Genomic DNA, 25530 nt, shown 5'->3' with positions numbered 1-25530 from the left:
AAAGCAGGGCGTGCGATGTTCGTTACAAGAGTGTACCGTGGCATGATCGACCTTGCATCTGAACGGCGGTACGAGCACGGGCTGAAGAGTGCAGCAAGGATGCAGTTGGATCCCATGAGTATCATCATGGTAAAGTATCTGAGAGGGGATACATGCTAGATCAAAGACTCGGGGAGGCGAAAGTTGGGCCCAGCGCGATCGCCGATGTTCGATACGAGAGCGTGGCGTGAAAATTGGCCATACTGGCCTTGCGTCTGAACAGTACAAGCACAGGCTACTAGGGGATATATGAGTGCATCGGCAGGGACAAAGGCCGATTATGCTAGCAAAGAATCTGCCATCGTACGTCGGGCTTGAAGACGCTATAAAAGCGTACGAAGATCAAATACTCGGAGGCGGATTGTCTGTCGATGATCTCCGAGAGTATGTTTTTGGAAGAGAGGATAGGAACACTAGCCAGAGTCGGATGAGGGCCAGTGTAGCGGTCGGACAAGGATTGGACGATCTGAGAGTTGACAGAGAGCTCGAGTGTTCAGAACCTTGAGCAAGAAGAGTATAACCGGCGATTTCCGGGGTAAACGCGTCCGTGCACGTGACCGCGTTCGAGATCTAGAATGAAGACTCGCGACTTGTCTTGAGTCTATGGATCTTGCTCTGCTCGACGCTCAGTAGGTCGAACGAGACTTCTGGTCTCGTTTGGTACGGTGATCACACAAGAAACAGGAGGGGCAGCAAATATATTTGTGTAGCATAGAATAAGCAAGAGTGGGCGAAAGCCCGCCGAAGGCGAGCCTTCCGAATCCCGGCACATTCCGACCTGCTAAGATAATCCGTGTAAGCTGTGGATACCCAGGAATTAAGGAGCCCTGTGACGCATCGAGCGAGCACGGATTCCCAAGAATGTAGGAACGGGGTGACGGAGTGCTTACAGAATTAGCGAATTGGAGGCAGCGTGATCCGCCGTAAGGCCTCTTGGAGCTGCGGGTTTTGCTGGATGTATCGAGCAAGGATTTCGGCGTGACGGCGAAGATAGAGGAGAAAGGCTGAACTCTTCCAGCGGCCCTTAACTCGCATAACCTCAAAAGGCATGCCTCGGAGGAGGTTCCAGACCGTGGATCCGATACGAATTCCGTGACCGTGTGGGAATTGCATGTTGAGGAGGTCGCCGAGTTCAGTAAGCTTGGTGAGAAAAGCTGTTTTGGTGAGGGGACGTTGAGAGCCGCGATTGTCGGTGTATGAAAAGAGAGCGCAGTTATCACCATGATCATTGATTAGGAGGTGTAGCTGAAGAGCACGTTCTGGGTCGGAAATAGCATTGGGCTGGCGCGCCCAGAATACATCCTCACCGTCAATCGGAGCGGACTTTGTTCTCGGAAGATGAAAGATTGTGACCTGAAGCTCGAAAATTAGACATTTGTTCCGTCTTGTTGACCATGTTAAGCGTGAAGCATACCTCATTTCCTTCATCATCGACTGCGCGTCGGATATCTGACCGTTTAACATGATCACTGCCATTAAAGGCATTGAGGGTTGGAAGCGTGAATTCCCCGAGGCGTGCCGTAGCGTAGAAAGTCGTAGTGAGACACGACCAGAAGCATGCGTTAAAGGAGTCGGTGAGATCGAGTGAGGACCCGATGGCGTCCAGCATCTCGATGGTAAAGGGGTCTCGTTTAGGCCGACGGGAGGATTCCGGTACCAAGCGCTCTGCCGCCTTCAGCATCAACCCGATCTCTTTTTTGTCCATCACCCACAGAACACCGTGCAGCGTATGCCAAGCTTGGACCGCGGCCACTGCGTTCGCTATGGCGCTGCTGGAGTAAGAGCCGGCGAGCATAGATATGAATAAAGACATGATGACTGGGGAGGTCGGAGCCCGCTGAAATTCTGAAATGTTGAAAATGTCGCAGAAGATGTGATAGAGAAGGAGGCCTGAACCATAGGTCTCGTATGAAGAGTCGGCCCACGCATGTGCTAGGACTGCTTGGAGGCGTTCAAGGTCAAATGGAGATAGCGGGAGAGGACGCCCAAACTGATCGGTGGCGACGCGGGATGATTCGGGACGCCAGACAAGTAACCTTTCGCGTGCAAAGCAGTGAGGACGAAGAGGCGATGGAAGGGGAGTGAGGTGAGAGTGATAGGGACGAGGGCGCTGGGCTACCGGCAAGCGATAGGGGAGGGAGATGACCGCACCGAAACTGTGCTCAGTCCCACCAGTAGATCTCGTTAGCGAGGAGGGAGTTGCCGATAGCCGTAAGTTCAAGGTTGATATCGGAGCCCCGTCTGCGCGCTTTGTCATCGAGGACTTTCGGCTGTGATTTGTAGGACTGCTCAGTGCGAGCCTTTTTCTCCACGGGAGATAAGGGGGCATCGAAGTCGACAAGGTATGGCGTAAGGGCGTTGGGGATTTTGACCGGCGGTAGTAGGAGAGAATTCGCGCCGTAGATACCTCGGGATGGGTCGTCTGCGGGATTGGAATGGGTTGATACGTAGCGGGAGTATACCGTGCCATCCTTCTCTTCAAGGACGTCGTGGACTCGACGGAAGACTGCGTTGACGGTCGGGTTGCGGCTTCGGTTCTTCCACCATCCTTCGACCACTCCTTTATTGTCACCGTACACCTTGATATGTGATGGACAGTCGGCGATGCTGAATAGGGTTCGGACGAGTAGCTCGAAGCCCACGGCCTCCGCCCAACCAATGTCGCGCCTGTCCTGCTTCCAGCCAGGGAGAAGTCGCCATGCTCTCCATCTACCCCCGATAACGATCCCGATCCCTGTTCCAGAGCTTGCATCCGAGAAGGCGCCTGGGTCCGCGACCACGGCCGGAATGAAGAGAGACCGGGAGAGGAACGGTCGTGAGAGTGTACGACACCACCATTCGATGTCTTCAGTTGTGCCGGATGGAGGGGTGAGCGGAACGAATGGACGATCATGGGAGAGTTGGAGTAAGGTCTCCAGGTTGGTGAGAAACGCTCGTCCTCGTGGTATGACCTGACAGACGTGCAGAAGCTTGCCATAGAGTTTTTGTGTTTCCTGAAGGACGTGGGACCGCTGCTCACGCCACACCGCGATGGCGTTGAGATATTTCTGTTTCTTTGCCTCCCCGACCGACACCATCCGTCTCTCAATGTCCCACTCCAGGCCTGTGAATGGGCAGAGCGGCCGGAATGAGATGTCCTTATCCTTGCCCCAAAGGAGGCCCAATTCTTCGGATAGTTCGTCGATGTCGGCCATACAGTATGAGAACCGAGCGTCCATAGGTGAGCGAGATGAACGGGAGGATAGGTCTTGCAGCGGAAATTTGCAGTCGTTGTCGAATTCCTCGATTCGCCCATCCGGAAGGGTCGTGCCCGCGTACCAGAGGCGAGATCCATCTTGACGCCGTCCGCCGTTGGCTTCGATACGCTGATGAGCGGCAGCACGTCGTCTGTTGTACTCGGGGAGGTATTCGCGGAGTATCCTAGCGAACAGGTGGTCGTCCACCCACTTGGAGACTGGCCCCATTCCCTTCCAACGGAAAATGTCGGTACCAGCATCTGCGACGGTACCATGGACTCCCACACCCGAGGTGATGCCAAACATGACATTGGTATCGATGAAGAACTCATCGTCACCGGTGCGGACGACGGATCCTGGCCATTGTGATGGATCGGAAGGGACTGAGCGGAACGCGTCGGCGATGTCACGACATGCAAGCTCAGAACCGGGCGGGAGCTGGTAGAGCCAGAGCGAGACGACGGTGAAGGTGCCCCATGTGCAAGGGAAGTCGGAAGCTTCGATAGAGGAGTTGATGGAAGATATCGTGATTGGGGATGAGGGTGACGACAGTAGCACGAGCGGAGAGCGTGGATGAGATAGATTTTGAGTAAGACGAAATTTTCCGGGCTTCCCAGCTTTTGGTACGAGGGAGAGAGGGGAAGACTGGAATGGGCCGATGGAATTTTCGATTTGGAGACGAGTGAAGGGGCCAAGGTAACGGCCGGCCTCAATCTCCTTTTGGATGATAGTCTGGAAGGCGTCCGCATATTCGTGTACGGCGGGACGATTAGGTGGAGTGAAAGTATGCGAAATAGAGAGAACACCAATGAAGAAACCGGAACGAAGAGACCGAGGAAGAAGCGGGTATCTTGCGATGAGGCCTGACTTGATGAGATACGCCTCCCAGGCATCCGCTTTAAGCGGAGTCCGTGGTGTTCGTCTTCTCTGCGAGATGACAGCGCTGGGCTCCATGGGAAGAAGAGCCGCAGCCGGTGCAGATGTGACGCCCGGGGTGAGAGCCGTCGTCGCAGCCGTTTGGGTAGTTCCAGGAGAGGCATACCGCTTCCCGTGAGGCTTTGATCGTGACGGCCTTTCCTCGTCGTTCGGAGTAAGCAGGGGCACCGTTCCACAGGGTGAGGCTTGCGCACTCGGAGAGTCTGTGGCGGTGGCGGCCCAGGCAGATGACGCAGGCGGATAAGGCCGCGGTACCTGCGTCCGGACGAAAATTCTCGTTGTCTCGTCGACCGGAGGATGCAATTTTTAGGTAGCGATCGCGAGGTGAGCGGCGCGGGGGTGGCGACGGCGAGCGTCTGCGGTGTGGGGAGGCGGAACGACGACGGGGAGAGGTTCGATCTGGGGAGCGGTAGCGCGTTCTTTGCATGGCGTTGGGCCCACGCTCCCGAGAGTTCTCTTTTGGGCGAGAGCTGTCCTCGACAAGCTGTACGACGCAGCAAGGGGAATGCGTAAGCGATTTTGCGATTTTTGCGATTTTTGCGATTTTTGCGATTTTGCGATTTTGCGATTTTGCGATTTTGCATGATAGAGAGGTGAAGAAGAGAGAGAGGGGTTGATAGAGGAAAGGATGCAAATCAGAAATGTCAGTAATTGAAAGGACATCATATGTATAAGGCGGAATATACTGACCCGCTCCATCTGCTCTATCGCCGCTATACTCCGTTTGGTGATGACGGCGTCTCGTTCACGCTTGATGTCCTTCAAGACATTCTCCATGCGCTCTTGATTTATGCGGCCGATATTGAAGACCGACTTGGCCTTGCGCTTGATCGCGTCGAAGAACTCACGTTTGGCCTGTGCGTGGTAGCGAACAAGCACTTCGTTGTACAACTCGCGCTCCTCTTCGGATTCGGAACGATAGGGATGCTTGTCGAGTTCGTAGTAGAGGACCGTCCAGGCCTCAACGTGCTCCTCATCCCAGTCGGCGTCGTGGATAGCTCGTAAAAAGTGTTTGCTGGCGATGGACAGGTCGCTGTAGGAAAGCGCCTCGTCCGCAATGACGCCTCGGGGCTTTTGGGTTTCGACTAGCGTCGACAGGGCGTGGAGCGGATTCGACTCTGGGAGGCCCGAGAAGGGGTTGGTAGGAATTGAACGTGATTCGACGGCCGCTTTGCGGGCCATCCGTGGTGTAAACAAGTCGTGTTCGACCCACAACTTTTTTGAGATTTTGTCGAGTGCGTACTGAGGGACTGGGAAGCGGGGTGTCGCGGAGATGGTCGTAGCTTCATCCATGGCAGGCATCTTAACCCGCTTTTTTTCTTCTTCGTCCTTTTCCTTCCTCTCCTCCTCTTCGCGCTTCAACCTCTCTTCCTCCTCCTTCTTCTCTTCGTCAGCCCTGACTTTCGCGCGATCCGCTTCGACCCTGCGCAGCTCGTCATTCCATTCCTGGACCCTCTTCTTCTGTGCCGCCTTCCATACCTCATCCATCTCCTTCACGGCATCGTCTAAGCTGAGGCCGGTACCCGTCAAGATGTTGATCAGAGGTGCATATTCCGGATTCTTGTGATTGGGCAGAGTAAAGCTGGTCGGGTCAATGAGTGGTAGGGGAGCACTCATTTTTGTTCGCTGAAGGTGTGTAGCCTGAGAAAAAAATAGATATATGTGACAAGAATGTTTGATTAAAAGGCTCTAGACTAGAATGTCGGCTGATTAAAGGGCTCTAAGCTAGAGAGAGTACGAAAAAAGGGAGAGTCTGAGGACTCTCCGGCTTCAGGCTTCAGGCTTCAGCGGCGAGCAAGTACGAGAGCAGGCGCGAAAAGAGTTGTCACGCCGCTCTCGCTCTCGCGCATCCATAGACCACCCTCTGTCACGACGCTCGTTCCTCGCAACGTCACAGAGTCACACTTATGTCGTCGCCACAGTAAGTACGACTGCGAGAACGCAAAATATCGAGCACGACGACGACGACGACTATGGCGCCGAAGAGCAGCAAGGTATCGCGGCAGAACACACTGAAGCTGGTCGCCATAGATGGACCTCGCCCGGCGGCGAAGAAGCTGAGACGGCTGAACCCCGTTCGTGTCTCTTCATCCCCTTACACCCTCCTTGCTCACTTATCGGTCAATATTGCAGCTCACAAATGGCGCACCGACATTTGATCTCTCGCCCTCACCGTCCTCTTCTACGCACTCTCCACCTCCCTCGCAGCCGCTTCCTCCATCTCAGCCTTCGTCGAACAAGAGCAGAAGCAAGCTCGAGTCGAACGGAGGCTTCAAGGTTCCCTCGATACCCGCAGGTCTGAGCGGAAAGGGAATTGCCAAGGTGCAAGAGCCTGTCGCTGATGATCGAATGTGGGTAGATGTCTACGAGCCAGAGACAGAGGTCCGTATCTTACATTCGACTAAACGGGCTCTACTCATATTTCCCGACGCAGGAAGACCTGGCGGTTCATAAACGCAAGGTGAACGACGTCAGGCAATGGCTCCTCGAGGCTTTTCAACCGAGCAAGCTTCAGAAATACCGCGTTGGTCTCTTCTCCAGCATCGTTCATTACTATCGACTGCTAACCTCCTGCTTTCTACGTCTCACACAGCGCCTCCTCGTCCTCACAGGCCCCGCAGGCTCAGGCAAAACAACCACCCTGCGTGTCCTATCTCGCGAACTCGGCTTCGAGATACTAGAGTGGAGGAATCCGTTGTCTGTCGCTGCTGCTCCTTCTGGTCGACGTGCAAGATTCGGTGAGCTCTTCGACTTGTGTGGAGGACATGTGTATGATGTTCGTGAAGTGCGGTTGCGATCCTTATGCGTCCACATTTGGGCGATGCCAAAATCTCTTGATGTGCACCCTATAGGCTGTATCATTGTAAATGTGTCCCGTTGCTGGTCGATGATCGTGTCGCACTCACACCGCCATTCACGCGCACATATCCACATCTGACACGTATACAATATCTCCCTTGATATCTTCCACCTACACTCCCTACTCTCATCCTCGCTTCCCTTTTCTCTAACCTCTACACGCTCCGTCTCACATCACTAACACCTCCCTCTTTCTCCTCCGTCTCCCGTCTCCCCTCAAACTGTCATAGACAACCACAACCCCTACGACTCCGACCCTGACGACTCCCCCTACGACGATGATCCCTATGAATCCACAATGGACAAATTCGAAGCGTTCCTCACCCGCGCGGGGTCCTATCGGTCCATTTTTTCTTCTTCTTTGCCTTCCTCCTCATCCCTATCACCGTCTCCCGCTGCTCCTGGATCTTCATCCTCTCGGACTCAGACTTCATCACAACAACAGCCACAGAAACAGCAACAACAGAAACAACAGCTCATCCTGCTCGAAGACCTCCCCAACATCCTCCATCCCTCCGTTCGGGACCGGTTCCACGCCACACTAAAAGACTATCTTGCCATTCCTTCTTACTCCTCTTCCTCTTCTGCACAAGCAAGCGAAAAAGAAATGGGAAGAGCACCAGCCCCAATCGTGATCATCATAAGCGACACAGGCCTGCGCGGTGAAGGCTCCGAAGAGAAATTTCTGGACGGGGTGGCGGGGGGTCCAGGTTCAGGAGGAGGGGGAGGGAGAGGAGGAGGGAGAGAGGAGGTGTTGGACTATAGAAGTGTTGTGGGTGAAGTGGGCATGGGTGCGGGGGCAGGCGGGGTTACGAGGATTGAGTGAGTGATTTTTTTTTCGCTTTAGTAGTCGGGTTGTTGTTTGGGGGGGAGATATTGTAGGCTGGAGATTGAAGAGGTCGGAAGGGAGGGGCTGCTGGTGCGCGACTTCTCGTGGTCCATGACCCTGCATTTCTCCTCTATTACTTGTTCTTTGCTCCGGTCCATATCCTAGACGAATCGCTGACTTTTTCCGTCTTTGCTCTTCATTTATATTTTGGTCTTGTTTCGCCCCATGTGCCGTTTGTATTCGTGTGGCGCGCCACACAACTGCCCTTGGACATAGGTTCAACCCCATCGCTCCGACTTACCTCACGAGCGCGCTCAAATCGCTTCTTGTCCGTCTTGCGTCTTCATATTCCACTACCTCTTCTTCTTCCTCCTCTCAACCTTCTTCCCAACTATCCACCTCCTCTTCTCGGCGTTCGACCGCCAACATCTCTCAACCTTCGATGGCCTCTTCGAATGCATCATCCTTTATCCATCTCCCCCCAACATCCCCGCATGCTAAACGTCTAATCGACACAGTCGTGAGCGGAGCGGGCGGTGATGTCAGGAGCGCGGTTATGAGCTTGCAGTTTGGGATGAGGAGGGTTGGGGGTGGGGTGGGCGGAATCGAAAGCGGTGGGACAGAACGGGAAGACGGGAAGAAGGCGACGAAAGCAAAGAAGGGGTAAGTTTTTTGAGAACCGTTTTTGATTGGTTGGGTCGGTCAGACGTGTGTGGTCAAGCTGACCTTGGTGGTGTAGGAGCACAAACGGAAGTATGAACATGATGGACGCGGCGGCGCTGGCGACGTTGACGAGGAAAGAAAACGCGATGGCGCTGTTCCATTTGATGGGGAGGGTGTTGTATAATAAACGTGAGTTCCTCGAGTTTCTGATCTTCAGTTCTCTTTTCTGTTTGCTCGAGACGGTTTTGGTCTGAGAGATACTTTCTTGTTCGGTCGAGATTTAGGAGCTGGGTGCGCCCACTCGGGCTCCGGTTTGAGAGTTGTAAGGAAAGAAAGAAGAAGTTTGGCTTCTATCTTTATTCTCGCTCTCGCGTTCGTGTCGATTTGTTGAATCTGGGTCCTTGATGGTCAGAGTCCGAGTCCGAGTCCCCTCCGTGTGTTTCGGTTCACTCCTTGTGCCTACGCGCGACACGACACGACACGACACGACGCTTGTCTCTCTCTTCCTCGCCGCGCGTTCGTTGGGATTCTGTTTTGATACGTGTTCAGGCTTAAGCGAGCGCGTCCTACCGAACGAACAGTGTTGCTTGGTATCGGGACTGGCAAGCGTCTCAACGCAGCCGTTTCGATGCTGAGCAGCGTGCAGAATGTTTGCGACAGCACATTGTGCAACTCCTTCATCATTCATATGCCCCTTCTGTTGCTCTGGGTTTGAGTTATTAATTCAGCCTCCATCCGTTCCGCTCATGGAAACCTCTGATTTTCTCGTGCGTCAAAAGAAAAGGAGGGCTCGACCCTGCGCTTTGTTTATACGCGTGCTCGCCCGCTATATTCTTCGCCCTTCTCATACTTTCATTCGTTCCTCTCTTTTACCTGCTCTTCTTCCTCCGCCTCATCTCTTCCTCGCCCACATTTATATCCACACACGCTAACACAACCTTCCACCCCCTCCCCGGCTTGTACAAACATAAACAGGAAAAAATGACCCGCCCTCCTCACACGCCACCGCACGCGACAAAGCGGCGGAGAAGGCGCTCGACGCGACGTTACGCGATCCGCCGGAGTTGCCGGGGTGGTTGAGGGGCGATGGGGGTGGTAGTTCCAGTGGGTATGGAGGATCGGGAGTGGGAGGAGGAGCGAGGGGAGAAGAGAGGAGGACGAGTCGGGTTGATGTTGATGTGGGTCTTTTTTTTGGATTTCCTTTTGTCGGCGAGGCGAGGTGAGGCGAGGTCTTGGGAGGTGGGGGTGTGTCGAGGGTTCGTTGAATGAGGAACAAACGAGATGCTGATCAACTGTTTTCTTCTTTGCCCGCGTTCTTCCCACTTGTTTTGTTTGAACTGCGAATCGTCGACTTGAATGGTCCACCGGTCGTCTACTCCTCTATCTTACGCTTCGGAATACATAACGCCACGCCACGCCACATCTCATCGCGCCAAATCGCTGTCCGACTCTCAATCGCTCCCCTGGAACCTGAACCTGCTACAAACTCGCCATTGATACTACAACATCAAAAACAGCTCCTATACGCATCGACGCCCATCGACGCCTCGCTGTACAACCTCTACATCCACCAGAACTACAGCCAGTTCTGCGAGGAGATCGAGCAGTGCGAGCGCCTCGTGGATGGACTGAGCTGGGTGGATGCGAGTGGAGGGGAGAACGTAAGTGCAAGCGCGTTTCTTCTTCTCCTGTGGGTCTCTATGCTTGCTGACTTTATTCCCTCTTCATTATTTCTCGTTTTGACCGATGCCATTCACGAATCCTACACGATGACAAACGACCTATCTGACGACCCAAAGTGGTATCAATCCAACCCGTACACATTCCACATCTCCACCCTCTCGACACTCCACGCCCTCCCCTCCCCCGTCCCGCGCAAAAACCAGAAAATGCACAAACCTGAGTTTTTCGAGAATCTGCGGCAGACGAGGACGGCGGACGAGGACGGCGTGGAAAGTGTTCGGGGGTGGTTGGTCATGCGTTCCGGGACAGGGTCTGCGTCTGGTGCAAGATGGAATAGTGGAACGGGGGGAGAGGGAGAGGGAGGAGACAGTACGATTCAGCCTGCGTCCCTTTGGTCGAGACATTCTATCGTGCTCGAGCTCCCGGGCGTATTGAAAGCGCTGAGTAACCGTCCCTCTCACCCTCATCGTCTTCCGCCAACAAATCACGCGTTGTTCTCCTCCCTTCCCTGGTCGAGGCACGCATCCTCCTCTATGGCGGTGACGCTGGAAGAAGGCGACGACGAGGCGGGAGGGGCTATGGATGAGATGGAGAGGGAGATGCCGGAGAGTGGGACGGCCGTGGAGGTGGATGATGACGGGGATGGTGGTGCTGCAGAGGTGCAGAATGGGTGGTTGGAAGATGATGAAATCGAGGATTGGTGAGCGCCGACCAGGGGAGTCGGGTGAACTGAGGAGGATGCACGTCGGGCGCTTGTGCTCGCGATCTTCGTGCTTGGAGATCTAGCCTTATTTCAACGATGATGCTCGCCTAGGAGGAGAGCTGTACCTTCGAATGATTCTCTTTATCTTGTGCCCGCTGCGGACCCATCTGTCTTGATGTAATGTATTCTGTATGACGTTGCTTATACCCTCGCTGGGCAAATTCACTTCCTGCTATCTTGTCGAATCTTCGTGATTTTGGAACGGCTGCAATATTAGCGTTAACGTCTCCTCGATTCGAAGGTTACAAACTCCAACTAGCTACCCTCGTCCTTCCTTCTCATGAGGTGCCACAGTTGTTTGGCATCGTAGCGAAGAAACATGGTATTCGTTGTCGAGTGTCTGGGGTCTAAAGTCCACCCTGGTTTTGATATGTGCTTCTCCGGTACTTTTATTAGAGCCATCCAGGATTCGAGTTCAGTGTTTTGGTGCAGATTCAAAAAAACGGAGCTGGATAATTTGCGTGCCACACAAAGTTGAAGTTCTAACCCTAACCCTGACGTCCGCGCCCGAAACCATCCTCGTCGCCACAGCTCCTGATCCGTACTTGTATGTGCTCCGTCTGCTTGCCACTTATGCTCGTCGCTGACCTAGACGAGATACAGATTTTGGAGACGTACGGTCTTTTTCGGCACGAAAATGTGCCGCCCGATAATCATAAGACTTCCGATATGTAGCTGGACCTCCTGCATGACGGTGTGAATCTTCAATCCATGCTCTCGTCGAAGTCGGCACATTCTAGAACTCTCCTTTCGCTTTTCCAGTCATCTGGATCTTTGTTCTGCTTTTTGACGGACGATTATGGCCAGATGACGCACAGCCTCCTGCTTCTCCCAGTTAAATACCATTATGATGATGATTACACGCCACTCAGATCCGCTTACAGCCCTCAGACACGAATCAGCTCGAACCGGCACTTTTTGCAAGATGATTCGTTTGTACAGCGCTACTCTGTGCATGATGACCGGTTTGCCGCGTGAAGCTCAAAGCAAGCTGTTCTCCAGCATGCGAACGGGCTGGCCTTTGTCTTATTGTGCCGGATTAGGACACCATTATGCCTTGCTTTGACGCACCGCCACCGTCCGATCCCAGCATATAAAAGTACGTCCCTTCTCCTCCTCCCTGCTTTCTTCAACTCACTAACGCCGAACCATTCTACCACAGTTTATTCGTCAGTGAAGAATTATCATCGTTATTATCATGGTCCTAGCAGGCCTTCTCTTCCACGTCGTGCTCTTCTGCTTTACCGCAGGCCCATTCCTCGCACCTGCCCTTCATCAAACCATAGACCTTCTCAAGAACACACCGTCTCTCATCACACATCTCCCTCTTGCGACTCTATCATCTGCAGGCTGGCTTCCATTTACAACGCTCTCACCGCCACCGCCACCGAGCACTTATAACCTCATCTTCATCGACTTGATCACTCCTCCGGGTTCAGTAGGACAACCTTTCAACGACTCTGGATACGTATATCACGAGGGATTCGAGCCTATCCCTGTACTTCCGCGGGGTATAGTGGAGTCTTTGTGGAAGGGAAGGTATGGAGCGCTGCTCGGTGTGGCGCTCCTTCTCGATATCATCGTCATGTGGCTCCTTGCGACGGTGGGTGTCCTTGTCTTTTCTTGTTCGAATCTTTCTCATTTATTTGTGTTATATGTTATGTCTAGGTTTGCTTGCGATCCAAGCGTCGACTGCACACGGGAACCAACATCAAACATGACCATGATCCTGAGGGGCCTGTGGCCGCCACTGTCACCGAGGAACCCCCGAGTGAACCTGTGGGCCAGGAACTCACAGAGTCTGTCATGTTCGATGGACTGTTGGGCAATTCATTCAAGACGAACAGGCTCATGGACGATATGGAAGTGTATGCATATATGTGTTCTGTCGACACAGACTTAGAGCGGCAGACGCCACCTGTCGAAGTCAAAGTTGAGGCCTCATCATCTGAGCTTGATGAATATGCTCGCGCCGAGGATTCTGGACCGAAAATTACGCCCGACCAAGAAGTGCCCCGCGTAGATACGACCAACGTTGAAGATGATGACTCCACCGAGATCAATCCAGAATCCAGTGGTCTTCACGTGGTCGAATACCAACCATTATACCGAACGTCCTCCTCTACCAAATCATCCCGTCATGGCTGGCGTACCATTGCGACCGGTTGCCCCACCGTTTACTTACTGGACAAGGACAAGGAACGTCGATTCGAGGCGAAGTGCCTCACAGGAGTCGGATTCGGAGGCGTTGATCCTGATGGCGTACGACTTGTTGTTAGTGTTGGGGATGAGAAGAAGAAGTGGACTGCGGAAGCGGATGTAGGGAGCTTCGTTAGTGAGTTCGAATTCTTCTGCTTGCTTCAATTGTGCGGGTGCGGATCTGTTTCTGATTAGATCTCGGGGAATGCTTTGACTCTATGCATGTAGATGCAAAAGTTTGGCAGGGAGTTTGCGATAAGTGGTGGAAGGAAGGCTCGTACATGAAGTTCAGATCTGGTGCGTCATCTAATACATACATATCATACACCTACCCAGACTCTTGCTAGCGCTAACATTGATCCACCCAATCATATCTAGGCCTCTTGACCGATAAAGAATGCATGTCGCAGCGTTCGTTTCTCAAGTTCCTTCAGGTTTGGAAGGGAGATATACGCGTTCCCATCGAGGCGGTAAAGGAGTTTCTCCCTCTCATCAACTTGCAGTCGAAAGATTTTGGCGAGGGTACGTCCGATGTTCCACCTTCGGTAATCTTTCTCCTGGTGACTGATGTAATGCCTCCTCCCGCTCATGGCTGATAATACTTGGTTGACCTGAACCCGGACATTGGATCTACTCTGACAGACTGGGTTTCTCTACAAGGCCTCCAAGAATTCTTCAGGTTCTGGCATCCACTTTTAGGTTTCAAATACACCGGGGTACATAAGGCCTTCTACGACCATCTGCGACTGGACCCCGAAAAAGATAGGGCTCTGGCATTCAACCCAAATATGACGAACGCGGTCAAAGTGCCGGGTGGGAATCCCGGAATTGAGAAGTGGGCGGAGGAGTGGCCTATCGTGAAAATGCCATGTCTGGAGATGGAGGTGGGAGTGCAGCGTGGTGGTGCGTTATGTTCCGTTTTTCCACCTTCAGGACGTGGAGGGTGGTGAAAGTGTTTGCACTGACACTTCTATTCTTTCCTGTTGCGAAATGGTCGTGGATTGAAGGGAGTACGAAGACCAGTACCGTCATGCATATCAGCAGCAAGGCGATGACGACTGCATTCGAAACTTGGTCTTCAGCCAAAGGGATCAGCGCTACCGACGAACTCGGCAAACTCAAAAAACTCAGACGCGACCACCCCACCCGCGAAAAAGTCATGTCCCTCTTCGTCTATGCTGATTCCCAGATAAGACCTGGTTACAGGAGCGAAAATCTGACGGTGCATAGCCTGCATCAGGAGACGTATGCGGAGTTAAGCGTGGTTAGAGATGTGCTGCTGAGGATGTATGAGGAGGGAGAGGTGACATTTTATAACCCAACATCATTCCATTGGTGGTGGGATTTTTTGAAGGTGGATGTGGAGAGAAGACCGAGGTTTGAGACCAGAAAGGAGATGGGAGAGAGGAAGGAGAGGGAGAGGAGGGAGAGGGAGGAGGAAAAGAGAAAGGGCCAAAAGTTGGGTACTATCAAGATTCCGAGTAGGAAGTCTGTGAGTGCGGGAACGACGGGTCAAGGGACCACCGGCGTGTTTGAAAACGACAACGCGAGTTCGTCGCACGCTTCGTCGTTCGTCAATTCGGACAATTCCACAACCTCAGCACCTAGCACCGGTCCTGCGTATACCATGCACCAGGCGCCGAATCCCTCGTCCTCGTCTTCATTGACAGAAGATGCGTCGACGGCCGACTCTTCCACGGACCTATACACAGCGTATGCCCGACATCCCGGGAGCGCGGATGTATTCGACGACTCGTTACAGTCTTCGTCTTCGACTCCGCCTGCATCGAACACAGAAAACGGAACATCGACTACTTCCACGGGCACGAGCGCTCCCTTTACCCCTGTCCAATCTCACGATACTCCGACGTCAAACCCCTGGTCAGCACCCTCCTCCCGATCTTCAGCTTCCTTCAAGAGTTCTGGGCCCCAAGTACTAAATCTGTTTGGGGCAAATACCACGAATGGGAACAGCGGTTCGCCGTCTGTCTTTGCTCGATCCACGTCAGGACCTTCTCCACCATCCGGAGATGGTGGCTCTCCGGCTTCGACGTTCACCAAAACGACCTGGCCAAAAATGACGTTCGCCACTCAGACCGGTGGGAAATTCGCCTTCCGACCACCTGTGAATGGGAGCGCGTCGCCTTTTGCACTCAAATTCTCGCCCTTTGGAACCCCTTCTGTCCAAGCCTCACCTTCTTCCAGAACGAACGAGACAAATGGGCTGTCTGGCCCATCCTCTGGCATGGCTACCACCGCGAGCTTTGTGCCACCTACAAATGATGCACCACCCGAATCGCGAGACTCGACCTTTGAACATCCTGATACCTCGCGGGCTTCGACAACTCCTACTCAAGTTTCGACGAACGGGACGGAAGGCACTCCAACTTTCGACCCGCCCAGGACAAACAACAGTCCGTTGACTTTCTCAAATAATCCTTCGTGCAGTCCTTCGATTCTGTCCGACAAGTTGAATACCGGTACTTCCACCACTCATTCAGAGGCGTACGCATTTCTCGGCACCCATCCTTCTTCGGGCGATAACACAGGTTCTTCTACACAGTTCGATGGTGGCGCGACAGCGTTCGTGCCTCCACCGAACCTTCCCTCGAACCCTTTCTCGTCACCTGGAACTCGGAGTTACGAAGCCACTACTTTTACTCCGATCACCACAGCTTCGAGCAGGACTTCTTCCACCTCCACTTCTGCTTCCGCATTCAAGCTTGGGACCGGTCATTCGCCTCAGATTTTCCAGTTCGGTAAATATACGTCCGGCGGCACCACCACGCCTTCCGTTGATGCAAAATACCCAGCTTCCCAGAAACAGCCCTTCTCGACCTTTGGGAATCACCAAGACCAAGTCACTTCTACATCCAGTAGCGCAGCTTCGGAAGGAGCGTCCTTCACTTCCTCCACCAACAATACTACTACCTCTTTGCCTCAAGATGCCCAGCCTTTCACCGCTGGCAATACGTCGAACGGGACTTCCGAGCCTTCTGTTGACGCATCACAGCCGCCCTTTCAACCCCCCTCCACCAAATTTCGCTTCGGCAACTGAATAAAGCCTTCGACCAGCCCGGCGTTGTTTTTCGGGATTGGTGGACTGGCGCCAAATGAGCGGGATAACTGGGGTGGCTGCTACCCTGATCGCTTAGTATGCTTGTGGGAGGAGATCCGAAAATTATGTATTCGATTTCGGACCGTCTCAAGAGAAGAAAGGGTGCACACCTTCTCCTCTAGTGATGGTCTGATCCAGCCTGGGGATGAGGACAATTGAGACGGTGAGAGTGGATGTCCATCTGCCACGACAGTGGGGAGGGAGTATGCTTGTGTTCTTTTTCTTCCTGTTCGATTCATTTTTGATGCTCTGACAAACCCTGTATTCTACACTCGGAGCTCCCGCGTCTCTCTAGAACACGCGCCGGAGATACACATGCTCATTATTTTTGGGATATTCACCGTACACCATCGCGATTCCTGTATTTGTTTTCTTGTTTCATGTATGTGCTCATTGTACGATGTCTGTATGCTGTTTTCTCTGCTATCTCTTGCTATCTGCTATCGTTGTTGTGCTTCAAGCTCCGTGTGACTGTAAATGTAATAATCGCTTTGTAGATGGTTTCCTACACTTTCACATGCTCGAACCACCAACGGCCGTAGTTAGCGTACTATCGACTTATCCAAGTGCGAAAGCTATTCTGATAATAGGTCATCCTCACTGAAAACTTGACCAAGGCTTGCCGATAATTGCTTACAGTAAGCAACATGCCTTCACGACCGTTGTTCTCCGGGATTCGCCTGCACATGTGGCCCAAGAACAAACTACTTGCCTAACCCTGTTGTGGCGCGGGTGTGAACCGGATACAAGCGAGCTTTGGGGGACAATGCCACTTCCCCACAATCTCCTGTACGGCAGCGCCATGGCAAATGCTCCAAACGACTTTGCTTCTGCCTCTTGCGAGTTGCTTGCGAGCGGTAGCTCAGATCCCGTTTCTCCCCGCCGCGCGCCTTTGGAAAAAAGGGATGCTGGCGGCTCTCGGGCTCGGACGGGTCAGATCCTTCCAGCTTCCGTCCACGGGAGGCTTCTCCTTCAAAATGCGCGTCCACAAGCCAACGATGTCCGGTTTTGAACATTTTCTTCTCACCTCTCCCGCCTTCTCAGCAGTCCTATCGGCTTCTCAGTCTCTGCTATCTCGCCATCCACCAAGCTCTCTGAGTTTTTCCGCCAGCATTCTGCAATACCTGTCTCTGTAGCGCTCTTCGTACTCCCCCTCTGCTATGTCTTACCCATCTCTCAACCCCGCAAACGCCTCCTCGAGTGAGGACCTCCTCGGGCTGCATAAGAAGCTCTACGAGTCGACGAGAGAGCCCAGGAAACCTATCGTTGGATCATGGCTTATGTTGCCCGGTGCTAACCTCGCGAGGATGCTCGCGCAGATGGGTTTCGACGTACGCCCTCTTCCTCTCCTATCGTCGACTGGTACTAACACAATTTATGTGGGTGTGTGGACTGTAGTTCGTGCTCATTGATTGCGAACATGGCGATATTTCTGACTCTGCTATGCATGCCTCGGCAGCAGCAATAGCGGCCCAAGGATGCTCTCCCATCATCCGCATCCCAGCCCCTGAGAACTGGCTTGTCAAGCGCGCACTCGATACGGGAGGTATGTTTCCAAGTACCCCATACACTTCCCTAGTTCACTACCGTTCAGCGAACCCTCCGTTATCTACCTGTGGAACACTGACGACGGCTGTCTTTTCGTACTTGTTTCACTTGCAGCCCATGGCCTCTTATGCCCCATGATGTCCACCCCAGCACAAGCTCGTGCTCTGGTCTCATATGCCAAATTCCCTCCTGCTGTCGGCTCTTCTCTGGTTGGCGACTCCCTCCCAGGCGTTCGTGGTGCAGGATCGCCATTCGCACCCGCTGCCTGGAATATGGGCATGGGCGACTACCTGAAGAAGGCGAACAAGAACGTATTTATCGCCGTTCAGATCGAGACAGTTGAGGGTTTGGAGAACTGCGAGGAGATTGCGAAGGTGGAGGGAATTGGTAAGTCCCTGTTCCTGTGCCTCCGAGCTGTCGAGATCGTCACATTGGTTTGGTGGCGGTGGCGCTTGGTGGTCTTTGATGCAAGGCGTTTTGCTGACATGTGATATTTTTGGGCGGTTTCCTGGTTAGATATGCTCTTCGTTGGGCCAAACGACCTATGTTCATCGATGGGCTTCCCTGCACTCGAGCACCCAAACATTCCCGAAGTTCAGTCCGCTATTGAACGGGTACTCAAGGCCGCCCACGACGCGGGCAAGTATGCGGGTATGTTCTGTACGGCGGCAGACCAGGTTCAGAAGAGGTTCGAACAGGGCTGTACGTGTTCTTTCCTCCTCATCTCGTTTCATTTGTCACTATTGCCTCTGATAAGTTTCCGGCCTGATCTAACTAACAATTCTTTTCTCTGGCTCTTCTCGCGCGCCAATTGACCATCGGACCAATGAACAGTTGACTTCATGAACCTTGGCGCGGACATCGTCGCTATCGGCGTCTGGAACGGCACTGAGCTCGCCAAGCTCCAGTCGATTCGCAACCCCCAGCCTTGAATGTACTTGCTACCCAACATGATAGAAGACCGAGATATCGTATATGGACATCTGACCGTTCCGCTTTCTTCCCATGACACGCCCACCAACGATGATACCAGTGAACGCTGTACGCCTGCATTATATTTTGATTTTCACACAAGCCAATACAATTTGTACAACAACCAACCATGATCACGCAACATGCTATGATCTCAGCTGTGCTGTCTCTTGTTGCGCGAGTTCATATCCTGACGGAAAGAACCTCGCACACTTGGAGACGTTGGTCATCCTGGAAGTACCTAATGAGAACCACCATCTTTCCCCTGAACAAGACAAGAAAGGCGATGTCGCTATCGCTCTTCAAAAAGGTGATTGTCTCCTCAAAGGGACGCTTCTATGGATGCTGGATCTCATCATCTGACCTTGTACGAGCGCCTCTGACGCATGCGTTGATTGCTCACTCTTAAGCCCCTTGCTGCTTGTGACCTCGCTGTCCTGATCCATCAGAGGCTTGTAAGCTCATGATAAGTCTGTACGCTATGCTATTTTCATAGTTTCGAACAGATGAAGACTTCTCGTGGCTCCATCCGGTATCTACGAGCATAATATCATTGACAGGGCAACGACGAATAGTCTCGGAGGACTAGACTCCGGGCTGACACGACGGAATCATGTCGAAAAATGCAACGTCAGATTTGAAATTCAACCTGTTCATACCCTCATCCTTCTGGATAAGAGGAGTGTAAATAAATCGTAGCTCATCAGCCTCAAGTGAAAGTTTACCAATTTGTTGATCCCGTTGTGGTGGCGCGGGCAGCACATCCGAGTCCAGCTCGCTCTGTCTTGAACTTTACTGGGTTCTATCTGACCTAATGAAAATTTCATGTTACTGCGCCATGGATATAGGCTTATTTTATGCATACTTAATAGTGCTTCCTGTCATGGGTTACTGCGTTTGCGGCATCTCGCTTTGTTTTTTTGTTGATTAGATTCCTTATTCCGATTCCCGAAAGATACGGTCTGGATCTCTTTTGATATGTATTGACAGTACGCGAGTCGAGCAAAAATATGGATTTTCTAAAACTGCTTTTTTGTCTCCGAGTTGTATGCGGGGTAGAACAAGCGCGAAAACCATCGAGAGCAGTGTGGCGCATACGAACTATGTTGCGCCACTGCAGCGCGGAGTGCGAATTTCCATGTCTCGCCGACCTCCGCTAACTCACTGGCAAACTCAACCACCGACGGCGTTCTCGCCATAAAGCAACAGAGTGCTCCGAGCTATTGGTATACGGGAGAATTTCTACCTAAGCTATGGCTGTTCGTTCCAGCATAGTAGCCCGTGCGATTCGTCGCCGCGTACTTTTACCGACCTCTCGTCCTCACTCGACGTCTTCCCTCATCCCAGTGCCACCACCGTTGCTCTCGCTTTCCACTTCTTCGTCAAGCTCGCATTCTGTCAATAAGGTGCCAGTGTACTCATGCCGCTCTTTTACCCGCCATGTATCCTCTCAAGGTTTCTCGCATTTTTCCCAACTCAAATACCTATCATATTCCTTCGTCTACACCCGATGCTGATTCTGAACTCGATGCTGTAGCCGAGGAACATGCCTTGGAACGTGAACCACAAGCACAACCCACCAAAACAATACCTCCAGGTGTCCGTCTCGAAGAAGAAACGCTGCCTACGTACGACGTAATGCGCTTTTATCCAGCTGCTGAGGTCGGGAAAGTCCTGGGCGACAAGTACGAGTTGGTGTGTAAGTTAGGGTACGGAGAGTACTGGACGGAATGGCTGGCAAAAGATCTGGATCTGACCCGGTACGCTCATTTTTTTTGTGCTGATTCTCCAGTTATCTCTATGGTGGTATAGTGGTCGAAAAAGGAATCCATTTCGACTGACTTTTCTTTGTGGCTGTATTGTGTGGTGAAGCCAGTCGGGCGAGTCCAAGGAGTCCGGCATAGAAGAGTACACATTTCTCAAAATATTCGCGAACGACCCCGCATCGACTGCATATGCAGCGCATCAATGGGCCCTAGCGGACCTCATCTCTTCTTCCACTGCCTCCACCACCGCTTCGACCTCCGCATTAAGCACACCTTCTACGCCGGATTCTCCTTCCATAACACAAGAAACCATCAGAGACGGTGCACGATCATCAGAGACACAAGCCGAGCCTCATCCAGGCCTCTTCCTCCTCCGCCTCCCACAGGCTCGGTTTACGATCTCCACGTCCCTCGGTGCCCATACTTGTCTCGCTTACCCGCCCATCGGGCTCCAAGTCCAGAAATTGGAAGAAGTATTGGGGGAGGTGCCGACACGAGAGTGGTTGAAGTATCTAAAGACGATGATCAGGTGGAGTTTGATCGCGTTGGATGGCCTGCATAGTGTTGGTGGGGTGCACACTGGTGAGCTTCTCGTCTTTCATTCAGTTTCTACGCGCAGTGTTTGTGTGGTTTGGCCCCCTGTGTTCGTTCCGAGCGTACTGTGGCGCGTAACATATGGCACTAACACTCTTCTCCCTTCCCGTCTCTTTCGGTCCAGACATCCACCCCACTTCTCTCCTCACAGACCTCATCTCCCCCGCTTCTCTATCAAACCTCGCAACACTCGAACGCACGAACCCATCCGCACGGAAACCCGCACGTGAAACACCGGAACACCTAGGATTTAGGATCTTCGAATCGAGGGAATTCGTACCGAAAGTCGAGGAGCTCGGGGCGCCTACTTTAGGTGGGTTGGAAAAGACGGTGTGGCTGGATAGTGCGAAGGTGGAGTGTGATTTGGCGGTGGCGAGAGCGGGACGGAGGATGTGGGAAGATGAGAACGTGGATGATGCGGTGGAGGGTGTCGATCCTGTCTTAGGGGACGGGTGGACTATTAGGTCACCGAGCGGCGGGGAAGATAAATGGAAGGGGTTGATTCAGAGGGATGTGTGGAGGGCGCCGGAGGTCATTTTGGGTGCGGGATGGGATGCGAAGGCGGATGTTTGGGGGATGGGATGTGTGGTGAGTCTGACTAGTTCTTTCTTTTAAATTCGAAGCCGGTCTAGCGCTTTGCGCGTTTGTTGAGTTATGTGGCACTCGAGAGAGTTCCTGCCGTGCGAGATGCCTTCGACAATGCTCGTCTTCAATTATTTGGCCATCATCTTGTGCTAACTCCTCTTTCTCCCACCATCCCTCGCTGGGCTCCCTCGCTCCTTTCAACTAGATCTGGCGTCTCATCAATCGCCGTCCACTCTTCTATGGCCGTCTTCCCGGTTCGTCAGGCTACACGCATGAAGGCCATGTAGCAGAGATGGTCGCTGTCATGGGATCCCCGCCAGAGACCTTCCTAAACAGGGCAGGAGAGAAGGAAAGCGCGGAAGTGTTCAGGCCTGGCAGTCAGTTCTCTCCGCTTTCACCCGTTTCTTCGGATCAACTGATGCTGATCTTCTGTCATTGTCTTCGTCGGTCATTATTTTCACGAAATTGCAGCTTCCATCCTCCGTTCGGGCCTCCTCCCTGCGGCATGTTCCCTTTCCTCCCTCATCGACCTCGATCTGGACGCGATCGACCCGGAACATGGTGGTGAAGCGGGATTTTTGGAGTTTATGGGGACTATGTTGAGGTGGGACCCGGAGGAGAGGTTGAGTGCGGCGGAGGTAGCGGGGTTGGGGTGGTTAGATGTTGAGTAGGATGGAAGGTGCGCAGCATAGGAGGGTTGGAAGGGATTTGATGTGAGTATGTGGATCTTTTGTGACCTAACATACTCGTGCCACATCAGAATCGATGTGGCTCATGATTGAGATATCTCGCCTGGGAACACCACTCCCGAGGCTTTCGTTTCAGACTCGTTGAGGAGATGGTATATGATTCCATGGGGAGCTGTTCATTGAAAGGATATAACGCTGATAAAATGATAGCACATGACTAGGCCGAAAATTCGGATACGATGAATTGAACCGCGACCATAACCGTGTGGCCCATTCAAGGCGACGATGCTGCCCGTTGCTCTATATCCGACAATGAAGAAGGCTAGTGAGTAGTAGTGGTTCGCAGCTATAAATTTATTTTTCGGCAAATAAACCAGATCGTACTCCGCATAACCGGGTCCGAAGTCCGCGAGATCATCTATGACCGAACCCTCAACATGCTACTCAAAACCCGATTGGCACGCCACATCAAGTTCGTACACACAAAGAGCCACGAATTTGTTCAAGGTGAGCTAGAATCCGAGCAAGGTGAGTTAGTGTCCGAGCAAGGTGAGTTAGTGTCCGAGCAAGGTGAGTTAGTGTCCGAGCAAGGTGAGCCAGCTTTTGGTCTCTGGCTCCTGCATGCACTTTTTCTTCCGCGTATCAACGCTGAGCTGCAGTTTTTCTCCGAGAGTTGGGACGAGCCTAAGCTTCAGACCCGCGGAGGACCTATCGCTCCCCTGCCGATCTGTTTGGTTTTGACATGGCAGTTTACGGTCTTCGTGGAGATACGATAGAGGACCACACGTTGAGTCCTGAGGAGCACGAAGTATATGGTGTTGACTGGGAAGGGCTGCTGGAAGATAAAATTTTGGACTCTGAACGGGCGAATGATGACCAACGAGAGGCTGCTTCTTCCTGGGTGGGACGAGTAGGACCACGGGGACTGAGCGACAACTAGTCCGACCCTTCCGTTGTTTCCGATCCCTCATCCGTTCTCATACATTCGGTAAATAACATCATGATTGATAGCAAAATATTCGTACTAATAACATGGCGAGGATGACATTCACTCTGTGTTTGCCCCTGTTCCCTTCTGTGCCCTCATTACACCATATCCTGCCTGCGCCTTCTCAAATGCCTGTCGGATAAAGGTAGAAGATGTGAAAGCACATGCCCGAGTTATTCTATTAACGAGCCTTGTCGAACCATGCATTCGACGAGGGTCGAACTGGGTACCGGTAGCTGGTGCAGGCCTCACCACCACACGCAGCTCCAGGTCCACAAAGCTACCTCCATAACAGAGCGGGCGGGATACTATTGGAGCCGGAGGATTGGGTGATTTTTGCTGGGAGCCCAACTCTTGCAGCCGGCGTCTTTGTGAGCGGGTCGAGATGCGGAATGCAGGTTCTGCAGCCGATGTAGCTGAGGGTGTTGCAGCTTCCGATGGAATAATGTCGCAGACAGAACTATGGAGGGACCATGCATTCGGCACATCATCGTCAATACCGTCATAGTGCGACCGCCTGTAGATATAGTTAGCGTCGTACGAAGAGAACATAGTGGCACACATACGCTGAGTATGCTTGTATGAGGTATCCTTCAGGTGGCGCACGAGATGCCACCGGAAATGAGAATGTTTGTCCGTCAATTTCGAACTCGTAGCCGTCCCCTGCTCGGCGATAAGCGGAGAGAAATGTGATGTAGTCAACATATACTCACCTTCCTCGATGTTCCGTGTAGACATGCGTGGCATACCTGTTGCGTCCAGTACATCCTCCAATGCATCAACACCCTCGCGGGGCATGTGAGTGCGTATCATCGCCCACACCATCGACAATACAGCCACTGCATCTCGATCCCGCTGCTCCTTAACATCTTGAGGAAGCTTCTTGCTGAAACTTTTTGCCAATCCCCACACTCGCGCATGACGCGGACCTGCATTATACCCAAACTGTGCCATCAAACCAGGCTCAGATGGCTTCTCAACTCATAAATTTTAGATTTTAACAGAGAATTCGAGGAAGGACTTACTCGGACTCCACGACGTTCGCCATTGCATGCCGTCTCGATAACTGCATCCATGAACGTATAAAATTGAACAGCCGGTACATTGGTTTCTTCTGAAACCCGCCCAAAATTACGGACAATGATGAGTAAGGGTCGCAAGACTATGTCTCCGTCTGTGACATGAGCAACTTGTGTAAACAACCAAGCCAGGATGATATGTAGATATGCCCGTACTCTTCATGGTATGTTCGTAAACGAAGCACACCGACTCTTCTTCTGTCACGATGTAGAATCCATGGGCTTCGTCGACCACAATGTAAGGGGTTTCAGGATCTGACAGCGGTTCGTACTCGTACAGAACTGTCCTCCTCGCTGGGAGGCCTTCGGTGGACGGTGGCCGCACCACAACTTTAATACCAGTGCGGTCGAGCCATTGGTGGAAAGGAGGCCTCTCATCATGGGGTACGAACAGCCCTACCTTGAGAGCCTGCATTTTAATCATGATTATAGGAGTCAATATGTTCCGAACGTCACATAAGCAAATCGGAACATACCCATGTTCGCTTTTCAGCGTGAGTAGCAAATGTACGGAGGAGATCACGCTGCTTCTGGAATTTATCCACAGCAGCAGCAATCTCAGCATCTTCCTTCCCGATCCGGCCCCCCTCACGAAGAATCTTTGAGATCAAGGCGTCATACTGAAATAGAGAAGTGAGACATGAGACACAACTGAATAACCGGAGGTTCTTGAATATCCTACCGTCAGGTTTTCCAGCCCGTAATTGTGTGCTTCCACTAGAAGTATTCCTACCGCATCTGGTTCCATGGCAGCAAGCTCCCCGCCAGGACTTTGCAGCAATGTAATGACATTCCGACACCCCAGAAAATCTGCAACTGTCGTGATGGTCCTATGTGAGTATTAACAGGGTGCAAGACAGTGATTCTACTTGCAGCTTTGTATGGTGCGCTCCTTCGCATCCTTTTCATGTTTGTTGAGCCGCATAGCCGGAACAGATGCTGTAATTGCTGAGTCAGCATTGCTCTCCGCCAATTCCGAGTTAC

At 52.5% G+C, this 25530-nt stretch overlaps 5 protein-coding genes across 5 annotated transcripts; 3 read left to right on the top strand and 2 right to left on the bottom strand.

Moving 5' to 3' along the window:
• Positions 1-748: 748 nt before the first annotated feature.
• STEHIDRAFT_87996 (uncharacterized protein) lies at positions 749-6013 on the bottom strand. The gene is made up of 4 exons (XM_007311152.1): positions 4902-6013; positions 1454-4695; positions 930-1392; positions 749-820 (listed from the first exon to the last, which is right to left on the bottom strand). The coding sequence occupies exons 2-3, from the start codon at positions 4313-4315 to the stop codon at positions 934-936; spliced, it is 3321 nt and encodes a 1106-aa protein (XP_007311214.1). The 5' UTR covers positions 4316-4695; positions 4902-6013; the 3' UTR covers positions 749-820; positions 930-933.
• A 155-nt stretch (positions 6014-6168) lies between these two features.
• STEHIDRAFT_126330 (uncharacterized protein) lies at positions 6169-11175 on the top strand. Its single transcript, XM_007311151.1, has 10 exons — positions 6169-6286; positions 6345-6593; positions 6646-6735; positions 6805-6949; positions 7301-7892; positions 8176-8562; positions 8639-8751; positions 9538-9740; positions 10080-10223; positions 10362-11175. Exons 1-10 carry the CDS (start codon positions 6185-6187, stop codon positions 10947-10949), a joined length of 2613 nt encoding a protein of 870 aa, XP_007311213.1. The 5' UTR covers positions 6169-6184; the 3' UTR covers positions 10950-11175.
• A 6347-nt stretch (positions 11176-17522) lies between these two features.
• On the top strand, positions 17523-18955 carry STEHIDRAFT_87986 (Phosphoenolpyruvate/pyruvate domain-containing protein). Its single transcript, XM_007311150.1, has 5 exons — positions 17523-17656; positions 17724-17871; positions 17988-18260; positions 18390-18575; positions 18708-18955. Exons 1-5 carry the CDS (start codon positions 17606-17608, stop codon positions 18803-18805), a joined length of 756 nt encoding a protein of 251 aa, XP_007311212.1. The 5' UTR covers positions 17523-17605; the 3' UTR covers positions 18806-18955.
• A 1078-nt stretch (positions 18956-20033) lies between these two features.
• Positions 20034-22650, top strand: STEHIDRAFT_150871 (kinase-like protein). Its single transcript, XM_007311149.1, has 6 exons — positions 20034-20300; positions 20383-20605; positions 20718-21193; positions 21330-21793; positions 21996-22167; positions 22262-22650. The coding sequence occupies exons 1-6, from the start codon at positions 20099-20101 to the stop codon at positions 22459-22461; spliced, it is 1737 nt and encodes a 578-aa protein (XP_007311211.1). The 5' UTR covers positions 20034-20098; the 3' UTR covers positions 22462-22650.
• An 877-nt stretch (positions 22651-23527) lies between these two features.
• Positions 23528-25471, bottom strand: STEHIDRAFT_135630 (uncharacterized protein; the record flags this gene model as incomplete). Its single annotated transcript, XM_007311148.1, has 8 exons — positions 23528-23984; positions 24034-24130; positions 24181-24439; positions 24493-24641; positions 24703-24955; positions 25023-25166; positions 25229-25362; positions 25420-25471. 8 exons carry the CDS (start codon positions 25469-25471, stop codon positions 23528-23530), a joined length of 1545 nt encoding a protein of 514 aa, XP_007311210.1.
• Between the last annotated feature and the right edge of the window lie 59 nt (positions 25472-25530).

Source organism: Stereum hirsutum (assembly GCF_000264905.1).
Source record: "Stereum hirsutum FP-91666 SS1 unplaced genomic scaffold STEHIscaffold_24, whole genome shotgun sequence".
NCBI classification, from domain to species: Eukaryota; Fungi; Basidiomycota; class Agaricomycetes; order Russulales; family Stereaceae; genus Stereum; species Stereum hirsutum.
Note: the sequence above shows the minus strand (reverse complement) of the source record. Positions and strands in the feature narration are given on the sequence as shown.